Source organism: Strigops habroptila, chromosome 6, assembly GCF_004027225.2.
Source record: "Strigops habroptila isolate Jane chromosome 6, bStrHab1.2.pri, whole genome shotgun sequence".
Taxonomy (NCBI): domain Eukaryota; kingdom Metazoa; phylum Chordata; class Aves; order Psittaciformes; family Psittacidae; genus Strigops; species Strigops habroptila.
The window spans coordinates 63,345,559-63,359,204 of NC_044282.2; the positions used below are offsets into that span (position 1 = coordinate 63,345,559).

General features: G+C 62.6%; 2 protein-coding genes across 6 annotated transcripts; one reads left to right on the forward strand and one right to left on the reverse strand.

Annotated features, from left to right (window-relative positions):
- Nucleotides 1-105: 105 nt before the first annotated feature.
- Nucleotides 106-4,581, reverse strand: ZNF513 (zinc finger protein 513). 4 transcript variants are annotated; one of them, XM_030490461.1, is made up of 4 exons: nt 4,431-4,570; nt 4,254-4,355; nt 1,435-2,028; nt 106-1,244 (listed from the first exon to the last, which is right to left on the reverse strand). In XM_030490461.1, exons 1-4 carry the CDS (start codon nt 4,468-4,470, stop codon nt 493-495), a joined length of 1,488 nt encoding a protein of 495 aa, XP_030346321.1. In that variant the 5' UTR covers nt 4,471-4,570; the 3' UTR covers nt 106-492. The 4 variants fall into 4 exon arrangements, with proteins under 4 accessions (XP_030346321.1, XP_030346322.1, XP_030346323.1 ...); XM_030490462.1 differs by having other exon boundaries at nt 1,435-2,025; nt 4,431-4,566; XM_030490463.1 differs by lacking the exon at nt 4,254-4,355 and having other exon boundaries at nt 4,431-4,581.
- A 54-nt stretch (nt 4,582-4,635) lies between these two features.
- Nucleotides 4,636-12,290, forward strand: LOC115609795 (E3 ubiquitin-protein ligase RNF19B-like). Of its 2 annotated transcripts, none has more exons than XM_032920028.1 (10): nt 4,636-4,715; nt 6,325-6,412; nt 8,069-8,680; nt 9,400-9,587; nt 9,914-10,064; nt 10,327-10,489; nt 10,921-11,035; nt 11,156-11,287; nt 11,570-11,765; nt 11,912-12,290. In XM_032920028.1, exons 3-10 carry the CDS (start codon nt 8,238-8,240, stop codon nt 12,069-12,071), a joined length of 1,548 nt encoding a protein of 515 aa, XP_032775919.1. In that variant the 5' UTR covers nt 4,636-4,715; nt 6,325-6,412; nt 8,069-8,237; the 3' UTR covers nt 12,072-12,290. The 2 variants fall into 2 exon arrangements, with proteins under 2 accessions (XP_032775919.1, XP_030346327.1); XM_030490467.1 differs by lacking the exon at nt 4,636-4,715 and adding an exon at nt 4,814-5,010.
- Nucleotides 12,291-13,646: the final 1,356 nt, after the last annotated feature.

The following is a 13,646-nucleotide window of genomic DNA, read 5'->3' on the forward strand; positions in this document are numbered from 1 at the left end:
GCTGTCTGTTGGGGGGTGGCTGCTGTCCCTCTCCTCCCTGCACACCCTGCCAGCCCATGCTGTCATCACCTGAAGCAGAACAAGGCCCCCTGGGAGAATAGCAGATAACAAAACTGACTGTTTAATGCTTTTATACACAATATAAATTACACTGACCAGCATGGCAACAGCCATGGAACCAGTCCTCCCTCCCCCCCTTTTCCCCAAGGTCCGGCAGAAGACAACTCCAAAAGGCAGGAACAGGCAGGTACCACCCCCAGCAGCATAGCACTACCACCTCTGGGGCAGGAACCTGAGCCGCTGGTTGTGGCTTTGCCCTGCCAGGGAAGGGTAGGGCTGCTGGAGGTCCCAGTACCCCCACGGGCCCCACATAAGGCAGCCCTGAGCCCCCATGAAGTCTGCTGCCCGTCCCTCCCCCAGGGAGGGCAGGGGCTGAGGCACCCTGGGCCTGATGCAGGGCTGGACACCCCTGCAGCCAGGCTAAGTGCTGTCTTAGGGCAGGGCCGTGCCCACGGCTGGAGGGGCCAGGAGGGCTTTGGCATTGCGTGGGTTTACCCAGCTCTCGGCTGTGTGGCCGTGGATCTTCTGGTGGCGCTTGTAGTTGTCCCAGTGACCAGTGGTGTAAGAGCAGTCCCGGCACTGGAAGGGCTTCTCTCCCGTGTGCCGCAGCATGTGCCGCTTCAGGTTCATGCTCTGGTTGCAGCTGTAGCTGCAGAGGCTGCACTGAAAGGGCTTGTCGCCCGAGTGGATGCGCCCGTGACGCTTGAGGTTGGCCAGGTTGCCGCAGGCATAGTCGCAGAGCTGGCACTTGTAGGGCTTCTCGCCCGTGTGCACCCGCTGGTGCCGCTTCAGGTTGTCGAGGTGGGCAGAGGCATAGGGGCAGAGCGGGCAGGCAAATGGCTTCTCCCCACTGTGCGTCTTCATGTGCCGTGCCAAGTGGTTGGGGTAGTGGGTGACGAAGGGGCAGAAGTTGCAGGAAAAGCCTTTGTCCCCAGTGCCTTTGCGGGGGCTGGCGCCCGGCTCAGTGCCCAGCACTGCCAGGCTGCAGCGCCCGCAGACCTGCTCAGCCCGCCCCTCATCCTGCGCAAACCCGTCGTCCAGCACCAGCCCGCACATGCGGCATGTGAAGGGGAAAAGCAGCTCGGGCAGTCCGGCCGCCTCCTCGCCTCGCAGCCGAGCGCAGCCAGGCAGGAAGGGGCCACTGCCGCTGCCCACGTGCAGGCTCAGCTCCGGCAGCAGTGGCTCTGTGGGATGAACACAAAGAGGACTGTGAGCAGGGCAGCGCAGCGATGGTCAGGCTCAACTCCATGAGAAGCCCTGGCTGACGCTGGTGGCACCAGGACTGGCACAGGACGTGCACCTTCCCTCTTCCCAACCCCCAGGGCTGTGCCGTGGGGGCCCCCCAGCAGCTTCTCCCTTCCCCTTCACCTTTACCTGGGTCCTTGTCCTGCTGGTGTGACACCTCGCCCTCGGGCAGGCGGTGGCTGAGCATGTGCCTCTTCAGGTTGCGGCTCTGGTTGCAGCGATAGTCACAGGCAGCACACTGGAAGGGCTTGTCCTGGCTGTGGACCCGTTCGTGGCGTTTGAGGTTGCCCAGGCTGCTGCAGGCGAAGCTGCAGCACGTGCAGTGGTACGGCTTCTCCCCGGTGTGCGTGCGCAAGTGTCGGGTCAGGTTCACCAGCTGGGCAGAGGCATAGGCACACTGCGTGCATGCGAACGGCTTCTCCCCGTTGTGTGTCTTCATGTGGCGCTTGAGATGGCTGGAGTAGTGGGAGGCGAAGGGGCAGAGCTGGCAGGAGTACACGATGCGCTGGCTGCGGCCCCCCTCCGTGCCGGCGCACTGCAGGCAGCTCTGCCCGAGGCTGGCAGCCAGCTGCAGCCCGCACTGGCGGCAGGGCAGCGCTGCGGGGCCGGGCTCCCCACCCTCCTCGGGGTCGCTCTCCACGCTCAGCTGCTGGTACCCAGAGGAGCAGTCGTCGTCACTCAGCGCATACGCCGGCATGGCGATCTTCCCCACCAGGGTGTCTGCTGAGAAGATGATGGGATGGGATGTTGTCAGCACAGCTGGCCCAGGCACAGCCTCTCACTTGTGCAGTTGGTCCCAGCAGGGCCCATCTCAAGAAGGGGACTGCAGCCAGGAGGGGCCAGGCAGTTGCATCCACCCAAGGATGCACACAGCAGGAGCCCACCATGCTGTGCACAGCAGGGTGAGGAGCCTCACAGCCACGAACTGCTCTAACACTCTGCTGTAGGGCCTGTCCTGGCCACATCAGGAAACCCTGTCACCTCTACTTTATGGCTGGCTCCAGGAAGGGCAGGCAGTGAGGAGCATGAGGGTGGGTCAGGCACCCACCAGCACTGCTGGGACTGGCTGCAGCGGTGGTGGGAAGGTGTTGAGTGCAGCCTGACCCAGGCAGGAGAGCTGAGTGCCCATAAAGCTTTCTCTGGGTCTCCTCTCACTATCCTGCTGCCCTAGCCCCAGGGATGGCAGCCAGTCCTGCTCCCACGGCCAACCCCGTGGGACTCCAACACCAGCCCGCCTCCATCACGCAGGAAAACAGACCTTCCCCAGCCCCATGCAGCGCTGCTGCCTCATGGCAGTGGGAGGAAGTCTGCACCAGGCTCTCAGAGAGCACTTCTGCTTCCTGGCTGGGCACAGACCCATCCTCCTGCAGCCCCACGAAGGGATGACAGAAGCACAGCCCAGTGCCCTGCAGCTGCCTCCAGGCTGGCGCTCGGGGCCAGAGGGGCAGTGACATGCAGCCAAAGCCTTGCCACTGTCAGCCTCAAGCTGTGCGCAGCTGTCCCCATGCAGTGCCTGACCTGGAGCTCTGAGACCTCTGAGGCCCAGCAGATACCCACCACCCCAAGAAGTAGCCTGGGCTGTCCCCTTCGCTGCTGCACACCCTGCTGGGTCCAGCTCCCAGAGTCCCAGGCAGGTGCAGGGGTGAGGCTGCTCCCATGCTGCAGGACAGGGCCATCCTCCTGCTTCCAGTGTCCTTCCACAAGCATTGCCTGAAGTGCAGATGCCAGAATAGGGCACTCCACGTTGGGCTGGCTATTGCTGGGTGAACTCTCCACCCCGCCTCAAGCCTCACACTGCCCTCTGCCTCCTCAGCTCAGGCCCACAGTTCTGCATTGCCACAGCATCCCTGGAGCACTGTCCCCCAAGCGTGGCTGTGTCAGTGCTGCCCTTGGGGTGAGGATGAGGATGTGGCCAGTGATGGCTCTCCTGACCTCCTCAGTGAGCCCTGAGATGCCTAGTCCTGCTCCCCAGCTGGGACTGGCAGCTGAGAGTGGGAAGAAAGGTATTTCTGACTTTCAGCCCTCGCAGCATGCAGCTCCCAGAGCTGCTGAGCGGGCTTTGTCCTGGCGCTGGGCTCTGCACACAGGCTGTGGGGAAGCGCAGCCCTCGGAGCAGAACCACATCTGCCGGGCAGCTGAGACTGTGCCTCGGCACGAGAGCGGGAGCTGCCGGCAAAGCCCAGCATGGGTGCTGAGCACGCAGACCGCAGCACAGCCCTGGCAGACAGCGAGGGGACAGAGCCCCCCCTCCTCTTGCCGCACCTTATTCACCACGCGCTGTCGAGGGCAATGAGTGATGCTCCCACCAGTCCTTGCAAGGCACCTTAATGGAGCTGGGGCAGCGTTTGCCCCTCTGGCTGCCCCACACCGCAGGCTGACCTGCTGCCCGGTGTGCTGCCACTGGGCTGGCACAAAGGGGCTGGGGGACCCTCAGGGCAGGTGAGAAGCAGGGAGCACGAGGTGGCAGAGACAGCTCCTGCCCAGCTCCCCATGCAACACTGAGGGACAGCGATGAGGCAGACTCCAGCTCCCGGGTGGGCAACAAAGCCATATCCCGGCAGCTCCGGGACCCGAGGGCTCCCGGGCAGACCGGTGCGGGCAGCTCCGGGGATGAGCCTCCAAGACCAACCGTGGGGCACAACGCGCCTACGGGTCCTCCATGGGAGGAAGCGCCCGGGGGTATCAATGCCGGGGATCGGGACCACCAGCGCGGGAAGCCACCGGGGGCCGGGGCCTCACCCCGGGAGGTGATCCGGGACGGGGAACGCGCCCGGGGACGGGGAAGCGACGGGGCGGGCCCGCTCCCGGGAAGAGGGGAGGCTGCCGGATGGGGCCGAGCGCGGGGCCGGTACCGGCAATGACCGGGCCGCGTCCCCACCGGGCAGCGCTCCCGGAGCCGGGGCCGTCCCCGCGGGGCGCCGCTGCCGGGCCCGGCCGGCGGCACGCACCTGGCGGTCCCTTCTCGAAGGCCAGGCCGCGACCCAGGAGCAGGTCGCCGGGTAGCACCAGCGCCGCTCCCGCCGTCTCCTCGGGGCCGTCCTCGGCGTCCGCTGCAACACACCGAGCGCCGCGGGTCACCGCCGGGCCGCCGCCGCCGCCGCCCCCCGGCCCCGCCGCGCACTCACCCTTCACCGGCTGCGGGTGGCTCTGCTTCCGCCGGGGCATCGTGGTCGGACCCGGCCCCGGCCCGGCCCCGCCGCCCGCCCGCCCGCGGCCCGCCAGCCGCCCCCGACAGCCCGGGGCGGCCGCCGCCGCCCCGCCTCGACCGGGCACTTCCGCTTCCGCCCAGCCGCGGGGCGGGGCCGCCGGCGGAAGCGGGCGCGGCGCCCCGGAAGCCGACCGGGCGGCCGGAAGCGTGCGCGGGGCCCGCTTCCCTCCCGGCTCCGCGGCGGCGGCCCCGACATGCGGGGGTGGGGGGGTGGGCCGGTCCGCGGGAGGGGCGGGCGGGGGCCGGGCGGGAGCGGGGGCCCGGGCGGCGCGGGTCGCAGGGGGCGTGGCCAACGAGAGCCCCGCCCCTTCCTGGGCGGGCGGCGTTGCCGGAGCTGCGGCCCCAGGGAGCGGGGGGGCGCCGGGTGGAGGGGTGACGGTGATTGTGCCCCAGCGGGGCGGCTGCGGCCGCCCCCCTCCGCTGCCCCGCCAGCACGGCCCTGCTCCGGGCGGGCGGGGGCCGCGAGAAGCCTCGCAGCCCCCTGAGCAAGGCGTCCGGTAAGGCAGATGCGGGAGGGAGGGGTGGAACGGGTGTTCTGTGTGCGGCACGGACGGACGCGGCGGGTCCAGAGCCCGCGTTGCCCTGGTGCGAGAGGGCAGGAGAACGGGCAGGCAGGAGCACAGCTGCAGTGAATGCTCCAGACTTTCATCATCTTGGTTCTTCCAGCGCCGAGATCCTTCCAGCCTGGATTTGGATGAGGGAGCTGGGGCTTTTGGGAGTGTAGGGAGGGATTCGCTGTTGTGCCTGTGGTCTGATCTCAGGAGGCAACTGAAAACGTCCTGTGGAGATGCCCACCGGGGTCCTGCTCCTTTGTGCTGTGCTGGGGAGTGGGACGAGACCAATCATGGGTCAGGCTGCCCAGAGAGGTTGTGTGGTCTTTATCCTCGGAGGTTTTCTGTATCCAGCTGGCATAAAGCCCTTAACCACAGGGGTGACCCTCATTTGGGCAAGAAGTTGGACTGGAGACCTCTTGAGGTCTCTTTTCACCTCAATTATTTGGTGATCATGGTGACTCCAGTGGGAACTGGCTGCAGAAGAAGGGGAGCCCAGCTCACCACAGCCCAGGAGTGGCCCCACTGGGCACAGTGGCTGTGCTGTGGTTCCTCTGCGGCCATTCGCTCTGCCAGTTCTACCTCCACACTCTCCCAAGGACTGCAGAGCTTAGCATTATTGCCTGGTTCTCCCAGGAGTGGGTGATGGGCCTCCCTGCATTGCAGCTTCTGGAATATCCCTGTGGTTCATAAACCTTGTTCCCAGAAAATCTCCCCCAGTTTGCATGGCTTGGCTCCTGGGCACTCAGACATACTCCGACCCTGCCAGACAAAGAGCTTGCCGGGTCCTGGGGATGCCACGGTGCCTCCTCACACAGCCCAGTCACACTTCTGCTCCCAGGAAGCTCAGCCGTGTCACGCTTCCCTCTGCTTTGGTTGGTTTCCTGCAGCTTCTCTCTCTGGCATCCCAGTGTTGTGCAGACCAGGGGCATCCAGGACTTTGCATCCTGCTTCTTGGGGAGAAGGGCCCCTGGTTACCCTGCCTGGGGGCTTGTTCAGCCCCACCGTGGTTTGGCCCATCTCCAGGGGTGGCTGGTGTGCAGCTGTGTGTGTCGGGGCAGCAGCCCTGCTCTGCCTCAGCCGTGTCTTGCACTCATCCTCTCTCTGCCTAGGTCCGTGCCCTGGATGTGGTCCCCGTTTACAGGACTCGTTCTGCCTTCTCTGTGGCTCCATTAGTAGAGCTGTCTGATATGTCCAAACAACCCTGGCTGTGTGAGCTGCTGCTGAGCCTCTTCACGGGTAGTTTTTGCTTATTTGCAGGTCCCTGAGGGAGTCGAATGTGTTGGACTTCGTGGCAGTCCCAGGGGAGCCATGTCCACAAGTGTCAGCAATGATTCCCCGCTGACAGGTACCTCGGGGTCAGAGGATGGGGCTGATGAGATTCCTCCCAGTGCTTGTTCACTTGTGTTGTGCAGCCATTTAGTCCGGTGTCGCAGTCCTGGTGCAGGAGCATGTTCCTTCCTGCTCTCCTCCTGCAGTACTTCCTGCTCTAACAGCCATTTAAATCCAATCTCAGCCCATTTTCCATGAGCTCTTCAGTTGCTACTGGAAAGTGCTTTATCAGCTGGGGTGACATGGCGAGCGCCTCTCTCATTCCCAGCAGACTCCTTGGTCTTCCCTGAGCCATCACTAGTACCTAGTTGCCTGTTCCAGTGCCAGCACTTCTGGCGTTCTAGCTATGCTCAAACAGTAAAAGCAGCAGAGGAGGAGGATGTTGTGGAGGTATAAAATGTAGGGTGCAGCTTTTGGGGTATGGATAAGGAAGAAGCAAGGAAAACAGTGCTCTGCTGTCAAGAGGAGGGATTGTTGTGTGGCCATGGACTCATGAGCTCTAAGTAAGGGAAAACTAACAGATTTACCTCCTCTCTCCTGTAATTACCTGGCTCTTGGGTCCCTTGGCTTGGTTGCCTCTTCTACAACCTCAGCAGAAGTTTGGGTGATGCAGGTTGTAGTGCAGCACTAGGGACGTTGGGAAGCAGAAGTGACTGCTCCTCACGAGGTCCTGCTGCCCTGGGTTGCAGGGCATGTGGAGGAGCCCTCTCTTCCCAGGATGTGTCAGGATCCAACCTTTGTGGAGGAGGCACTTTCTCTGTGGCAGTGAGATGTTCCCTGCTCTCCTGTGAGCTAACCCTGAGGAGGGGTAGTGAGTCATGGCGGTTTTGATTTGCCCTGAGTTTTCCTCTGGGCTCCCTCCAGCTAGCCATTGCTGGGAGCTTCGTGATGCAGGCTGGATGAAGGATCTTGTGTCTGCAGTGCCAAGTGCTGGTGTCCAGATGGGCCCAGTCTGTGGTTTTTGGTCATTTGAGTTACAGTTGGAGCTTCAGCCGTATCCTCAGAGAGGAAAGTCATAGAGACTTGGGGTGGTGAGGGGTGTGATTATTGTACTGCCCTATGTATAAACTGGTTGTCACAGTGTTTGCCACTGCCTTCCTTGCAAAGACCACTGTCTTCCCCACCTTGGGGAATTTGGGAGGTCCTGTGCCTCTGGCCTTTATTGTTGAACTGAAGGAGATGGGAAGGGGCACAACAGAGCTGGCTCAGGGGCACATGGGTGGCTGGAGGGGGGCCGTGGCTGCATTGCCCAAGCTCAGCGTGGGGCAGGTCAGCCATGGTGCTGTCTCCAGGGCCTTTGGGCTAACGTGGGGATAATGGTTGGGGGTGATCATGGGCATACTGACCAGGCAGGATGTGGTTATGGAAGCTCAAGGTCAGGTGCTTTGGCTCTTCCTTTCAGCTTGATGGGAGGGAGCACGTCAGCAGGAGCACGTCAAGAAAGGACAGTGTCTATCTGTGTGCTCAGTGGCTGCACTGCCATGTTGGGGGATGCAGGAGGTGGGCAATGTCCTGGGCCCTGGCAGAGCTCCGCTGGCAGCTGTCTTGGCTTGTCCTGGAGCTGCTGGGGTGTCTGGCAGGGTGGCAGGGCACTAGTGGGGTTTGTGGGTGCTGAGACCCTGTTCTCATGCCTGTGGCCCAGAGCTCGCTCTCATGTGTGGTTTCTTTGCAGGCTGAGCAGCACCGACTGCAGCTGGAGATGGTTCAGCCGCTGCCTGTGGGGAAGATGCTGGCTCTGAGGCCCAGGTAGGAGCCAGGCCATGGGGGCCACTCTGGGGCTGGCACCTCCCTCTTGCCCTCCATAGCCTGACAGCAGCCGGCTGCCACCCTGGCGGGTCACCATGGAGCGGCCCATGCGTGTGCCCCTCCACCTCCTGGGCTTCTTTGGGCGGAAGCCACAGGCCGTTGGAGGGGAGACATCACCAGAGCAGCAGCCAGAGCCGGCGGAACCTGAGGAGACGTGCATTGCGCTGCCCCTGGGCGAGGACAGGGAGCTGGTGGAGTGCCCCCTGTGCCTGCTGCCCCAGCCGCCCGAGGCCTTTCCCACCCTGGCCTCCTGCGAGCACCGCTCGTGCCGGGCCTGCCTGGAGCAGTATCTGCGCATTGCTGTCAGTGAGAGCCGCGTGCAGGTGGCCTGCCCGCACTGCCCAGCCGCGCTGCAGCCTGACGATGTCCACCGCCTCCTGGCTGAGCCCTTCCTCCGCGACAAGTACGAGGAGTTCCTCCTGCGGCGGCTGCTGGCGGCTGATCCTGGCACCCGCTGGTGTCCTGCGCCCGACTGCAGGTGACCGGCTGGGCCCTTGTGCGGGGCCAGGAGTGGGAGGTGGTGTGGGTCCCCATTTCCCACGCCAGTGGAGGTGATGGGCTTCCCCAGCTGGGAGCTGGTGCACAGCAGACTGTGCTTGTGCTTCATAGAATCACAGGATGGTTTGGGTTGGATTGGACCTTAAAGCTCATCTAGTTCCAGCACCCCTGCTATGGGCAGGGACACCTTCCACTAGAGCAGGTTGCTCCAAGCCCTGTCCAGCCTGGCCTTGAACACTGCCAGGGATGGGGCAGCCACAGCTTCTCTGGGCAACCTGTGCCAGGGCCTCACCACTCTCATAGTGAAGAAGTGTCCCGTGAGTCCTTCCCAGGCTCAGTCCTCTTTTAACTTGGTCTTGTGTGGGGTTGGGCTTGCTCAGAGAGATGTCCCAATCCCTGTCCCATCTGCAGGGCACAGGCAGCTGTGTCTGTGCCAGGGTTGGTGCTCTTGGCCATGCTGGACCAGCCCGTGAGGCCCCTGGGGAGCTGTGTGGGTGCTGGATGGGGAAAGCTGTGCTGCAGTCTGAGCTGGTGACAGTGTCTCCTGGCTCTCCTGAGCAGAGACTGCAGCTCTTGCTCAGCATGGAGCTGTGACCTGCATGGCCTGGCTGTGCTGGGGAGGGGAACGGCTGCATGCTATGCATGCTATACAGGAAGGGCACTGCTGACCCCCCTACACTGACTGCCTTCTCCCCACAGCTACGCTGTCATCGCCTACGGCTGTGCCGAGTGTCCTCGCCTCACCTGCGGGCGTGAGGGCTGTGGCACTGAGTTCTGCTACCACTGCCGGCAGCCCTGGCACCCATATGGCCCTTGTGTGCCAGCACTGCCGGCCCCCAGCCTGGCCAACGCAGCACAGCCAGTCCACCTGGAGGACTCGGCCCATGGTGAGACACTGGACCAGGGTGGGAGCAAGCAGGTCAGAGCTTTGGCACGGCTGAGCCGCACAGTCAAATGCCTTTTGTACCTTCTTGCCTGTGGGGATGCTGGAGCCAGGACCCAGTGGTCCCCACTGGCTGCCTGTGCATGGAGACACGTAGCCCCTGCGCCAGTAGAGCTGGGGCTGTGGAGTGGGTCCTTGCTGTGCCTGGCTCACCCTGACACCCATGGGACAGGCTGAAATCCTTGGTCAGTGTATGGTGATGGATGTGCACTGTTCTGTCCTGCTCCCCCCATCTCATCTCATCTCATCTCATCTCCTTCCGCCTGCCAGCTGAGGCCGAGAACATCAAGGTCTGTCCCCGCTGCAGTGCCTTCATCATGAAGATCAATGATGGGAGCTGCAACCGCATGAACTGCACGGTCTGTGGCTGCCTCTTCTGCTGGCTCTGCCTGCAAGAGATCTCTGACGTGCACTTCCTGAGGTCAGTGCAGGGCTGTGGGGCCACGGGGTGTGCTGGGGGGCTGGGGTGGAGGAGCTGCCAAGAGCTGAGGGGTGGCTGAGATGCTGGGCTGGGGCTGGGGGTCCTGCCAGGAGCTGTGAGGCTGGGATGGGGTACAGTGAGGCCTTGCTGAGAGCCACAGCCAGGTTTGGGGCTCCCTGGGCTGTGGGGCTGATTGTGGTGAGGGAGCAGAGTGCTCTGTGCTGCCAACAGCCATTGGCCCAGCCACACTCTGTCCTCGCAGCCCCTCTGGCTGCACCTTCTGGGGGAAGAGGCCTTGGTCACGGACCCGGAAGATCCTGTGGCAGCTGGGCATGGTGCTGGGGGCGCCCATGGTGATTTCCCTCGTTGCGGGCATCGCTGTCCCTGTCATTACCATCGGGATCCCTGTCTACATGGGTAGGAAGGTACTGGCAGAGGGCCCTGGAGTCCCCACGATCCTGCTCCCCTCTGAGCCTGGCAGCCCATGGCCTCAGGCCTGGGCAGACAAACAGTGCTCACCACTGCATGTCCCTGTGTCACCCCTGACTCCCCACAGCCCTCCTGGTGGGGACCCTTGCTGCTGCCCACCCCAACACCAGCTGGGTACTTACCATCAGCCTGGAGAGGTGGGAGTTGGGGATGACTGAAAGGAGGAAAGGGTCTGGGGGTCCAGGGGTGTTTTCCAGGGATACCTTAGCTGTGGTGGCAGCACTGTCGTGGCTGCCTGTCCCTGAGGAGATGGAGGGGAGCTGTGGCTGCAGCTAGAGCTCTGCAAGGGCTGGAAAGAGGCCATGTCCCTGGGGGCTGTGCACTGAGATCTCTGCAGAGCCCTTCACCTGTCTCGCTTCTCCTCGAGGTGCTGGGCCAGAGCCGGAGGAGCAGCCTGTCTGGGTGCCAGCAGTGCCTCTCTGTCACCAGCAGTGTTCTCCTGTCTCTCTTTGTGTCCCCCATCATAACAGCTGTCACCGTGGGTAAGTGTGCTGTGCCAGGGCTGAGGGCACTGGGGGCCGGTGCAGCTGAGTGTCTCTGAGGGGGGCAATGTCAGACCTGGGGCACAGGGTTTCATCCAGTACCTGCCTGTTTGCCCTCAGGAGTTGGCGTGCCCCTCATGCTCACCTATGTCTATGGGGTGGTGGTGCTGTCGCTGTGTCGGAGCCGGTGGGGCTGTGGCCGCAGCCCACCTGGGGACCTTGGTGTAGTGGAGCTGGAGAACCTGACCAAGCGTGAGTCCAGAGCTGCCATCTGTCTGCTGGCCTGTGCCCTCCATTGGGCCCCAAGGGCCCTGCTCCTGCCTCGTGTCCCTGTGGCTGTGAGCTCTCCAGAGGCAGGGTGGTACCACACACACCTCTGTCCCTGCAGGCTGGTGTCCTCGGGGAGGCTGGTGCTGCCCAAAGTGCTCAGGGAGCAGCTTGTTTGCACCCTGTGCTGAGAGCCTGGTTCTGCTCCCTCTTCTGATGGAGAGCAGTCCTTGTGAACAAGGTGCTCAGCTCCATCTCTCCCTCCAGAAGTGAACGAGCTGCGGTCAGTGCTGCCCAGCCCCAGGCCCCTTGAGGATGGAGTCCCAGACACAACCACCTCTGTCCCCAGCAGCAGCCATAGCCCGCGCCATGGGATGGTGTGGCAGGAGCAGGACAGCCAGTCAGCCAGCGCGGTGGCCCTCACAGGGAATGTGCCGAGTGAGGGCATGGACACGTCCAGTAGGTGAGTGTGGGCTGCTGTGCTGGGGAGATGGGGGGGAATGGCACATCCCCTTCCTAACAGCCTTTCCCGCACCTGCTGTACCAGCCCAAGGGCATTGTGACATCCCCCTTTGGGCTGCTGCCCTCAAGCCCTGTGTTTGTCTGCAGGGAAGGTATCAGCATTGAGGTGGAGGTGTCAATTGAAGCAGCACCACATCCTGCCCGGCAGCAGAGCCTGTGCAGCGCACCATCAGGGCAGAGCCTCTCTGGAGACTCCCTGGGAGGCACCAGTGACAGGTCCAGCACTGTGGGCATCTCCACGGAGTGAGGGGGTTGATCCTCGACCTACAGCGCCCCCCTGCCACTGACACAAACATCCTGTGCCCTCCTGCGGCAGAGCTGGTCCCCCTCTGCACGGCACCACCAGCCGCATGCTTGGATGGGCTCTGACTGTGCTCGGTGCTCCCTGTGCCCAGCCACATCCACCCATTCCCTGAAGGCAGCCCTGAGCATTGGCACCGCTGGGAAATAAAAGCTACTCTCTGAGGGTCTGTCTGTCTCCTGCGGCACAGCCACCCCCTGACAGCTCAGTCCCCATCGCAGCAGGCTCTGTGTGTTCCCCTGATGGGTGCTGCAGAAGGTCATGAAGGTGGGGTAGGGTGGTCCCAGTCCCACAGAGGTGCAGGCAGGGGGACAAGTAAGTAGTCCCAGGGAGTAGGAGAAGTGTGGGGATACTCCTTTGTGCAAACACCCCAGCAAACTGGGCTCTGTGGCTGCAGAACCAGCATGGCTGGCAGCTGAGAGGGTGTGATGTTGCTGCAGAGCCTCAGTCAGCAAACAAAGCAGCTCACACAGGGGCTGAGCCCTGCCCTGGCTGGGCCAGCTCCTGGTGCACAGTGTGTGGCAACCATGGGTCCTGTATGCTCCCAGCTACCTTCCTGGGGGCAGCATGTGACTTCCAGCAGACCTTGAGTATGGTGCAGGACAGCGGCAGCCCCTGAGGGTGGGAAGCCATGCAGGGTGCACCAGGGCAGAGCTGGGGAGCACATGGGGCTCACTGTGATGTCCTGTGTCTGGGGATGTGTCCCTGCCTGCCACTGGCTGTTCCAGCAGTGTGCAAGGGGTCCCAGGGCTGTGGGAGAGGAGGGCTGTGCCCTGGGCCAGCTGGGGGTGATGCTTTAGCATGTGGGGTGCTGCAGCACAGGGACGTACCTGTATCCTTGTTGTGATGGGCACCTGCTCCAAAGCCGGAGAAGACTGCTGAAGGTCCCAGGTGGAGGCACCAGCACAGCTGTGGGGCTCCACATCCTGCATTGGCTTTCCACCCCACGGGATGCTGTCACAGGCTGCAGGGAGCCCATGGCTGGACGTGGATGTGGCGGCCAACCTGGCACCTCCAGTAACCAACTCTCCAACCTCTGCTTGCTCCAGGAGGACAGAGCACATGGTAAATGGTCTAAACCCAGTTACATCTCAATACAAATTACTAACATGAGATCATCGCTGGCCAGAATAATTTTACAGGACACCACAGAGATTGGTGCTAATGCCTGATTCAAAACCTTAACGACCAGGAAGAAAGTCTAAACCGAAACTGGAGACTGATGCCTTGCAGCAGGAATGAGGCAGTGGGCACACAACAATTCAGACAGTGGTTTTAACCTCTGTGTGAAATTGCCTCCTGGCCCAGATTCCCAGAGTACTGCAGCTCCGAGTGCTCCATCCAGGACTGGGATTTACCCTTGTGCATGAGGCTCTACAGCAGCGCTGCTGTCCCTGTTCTAAAAAGGATGTGTTGAAACTAGAGGGACTTCAGAAATCACAAATACTTTTAGGACTGGAGAAAATAATTCTCTCATTCCTGTGACAATTCAGACTGTTCATTCAAAATCTGGGGGCAACT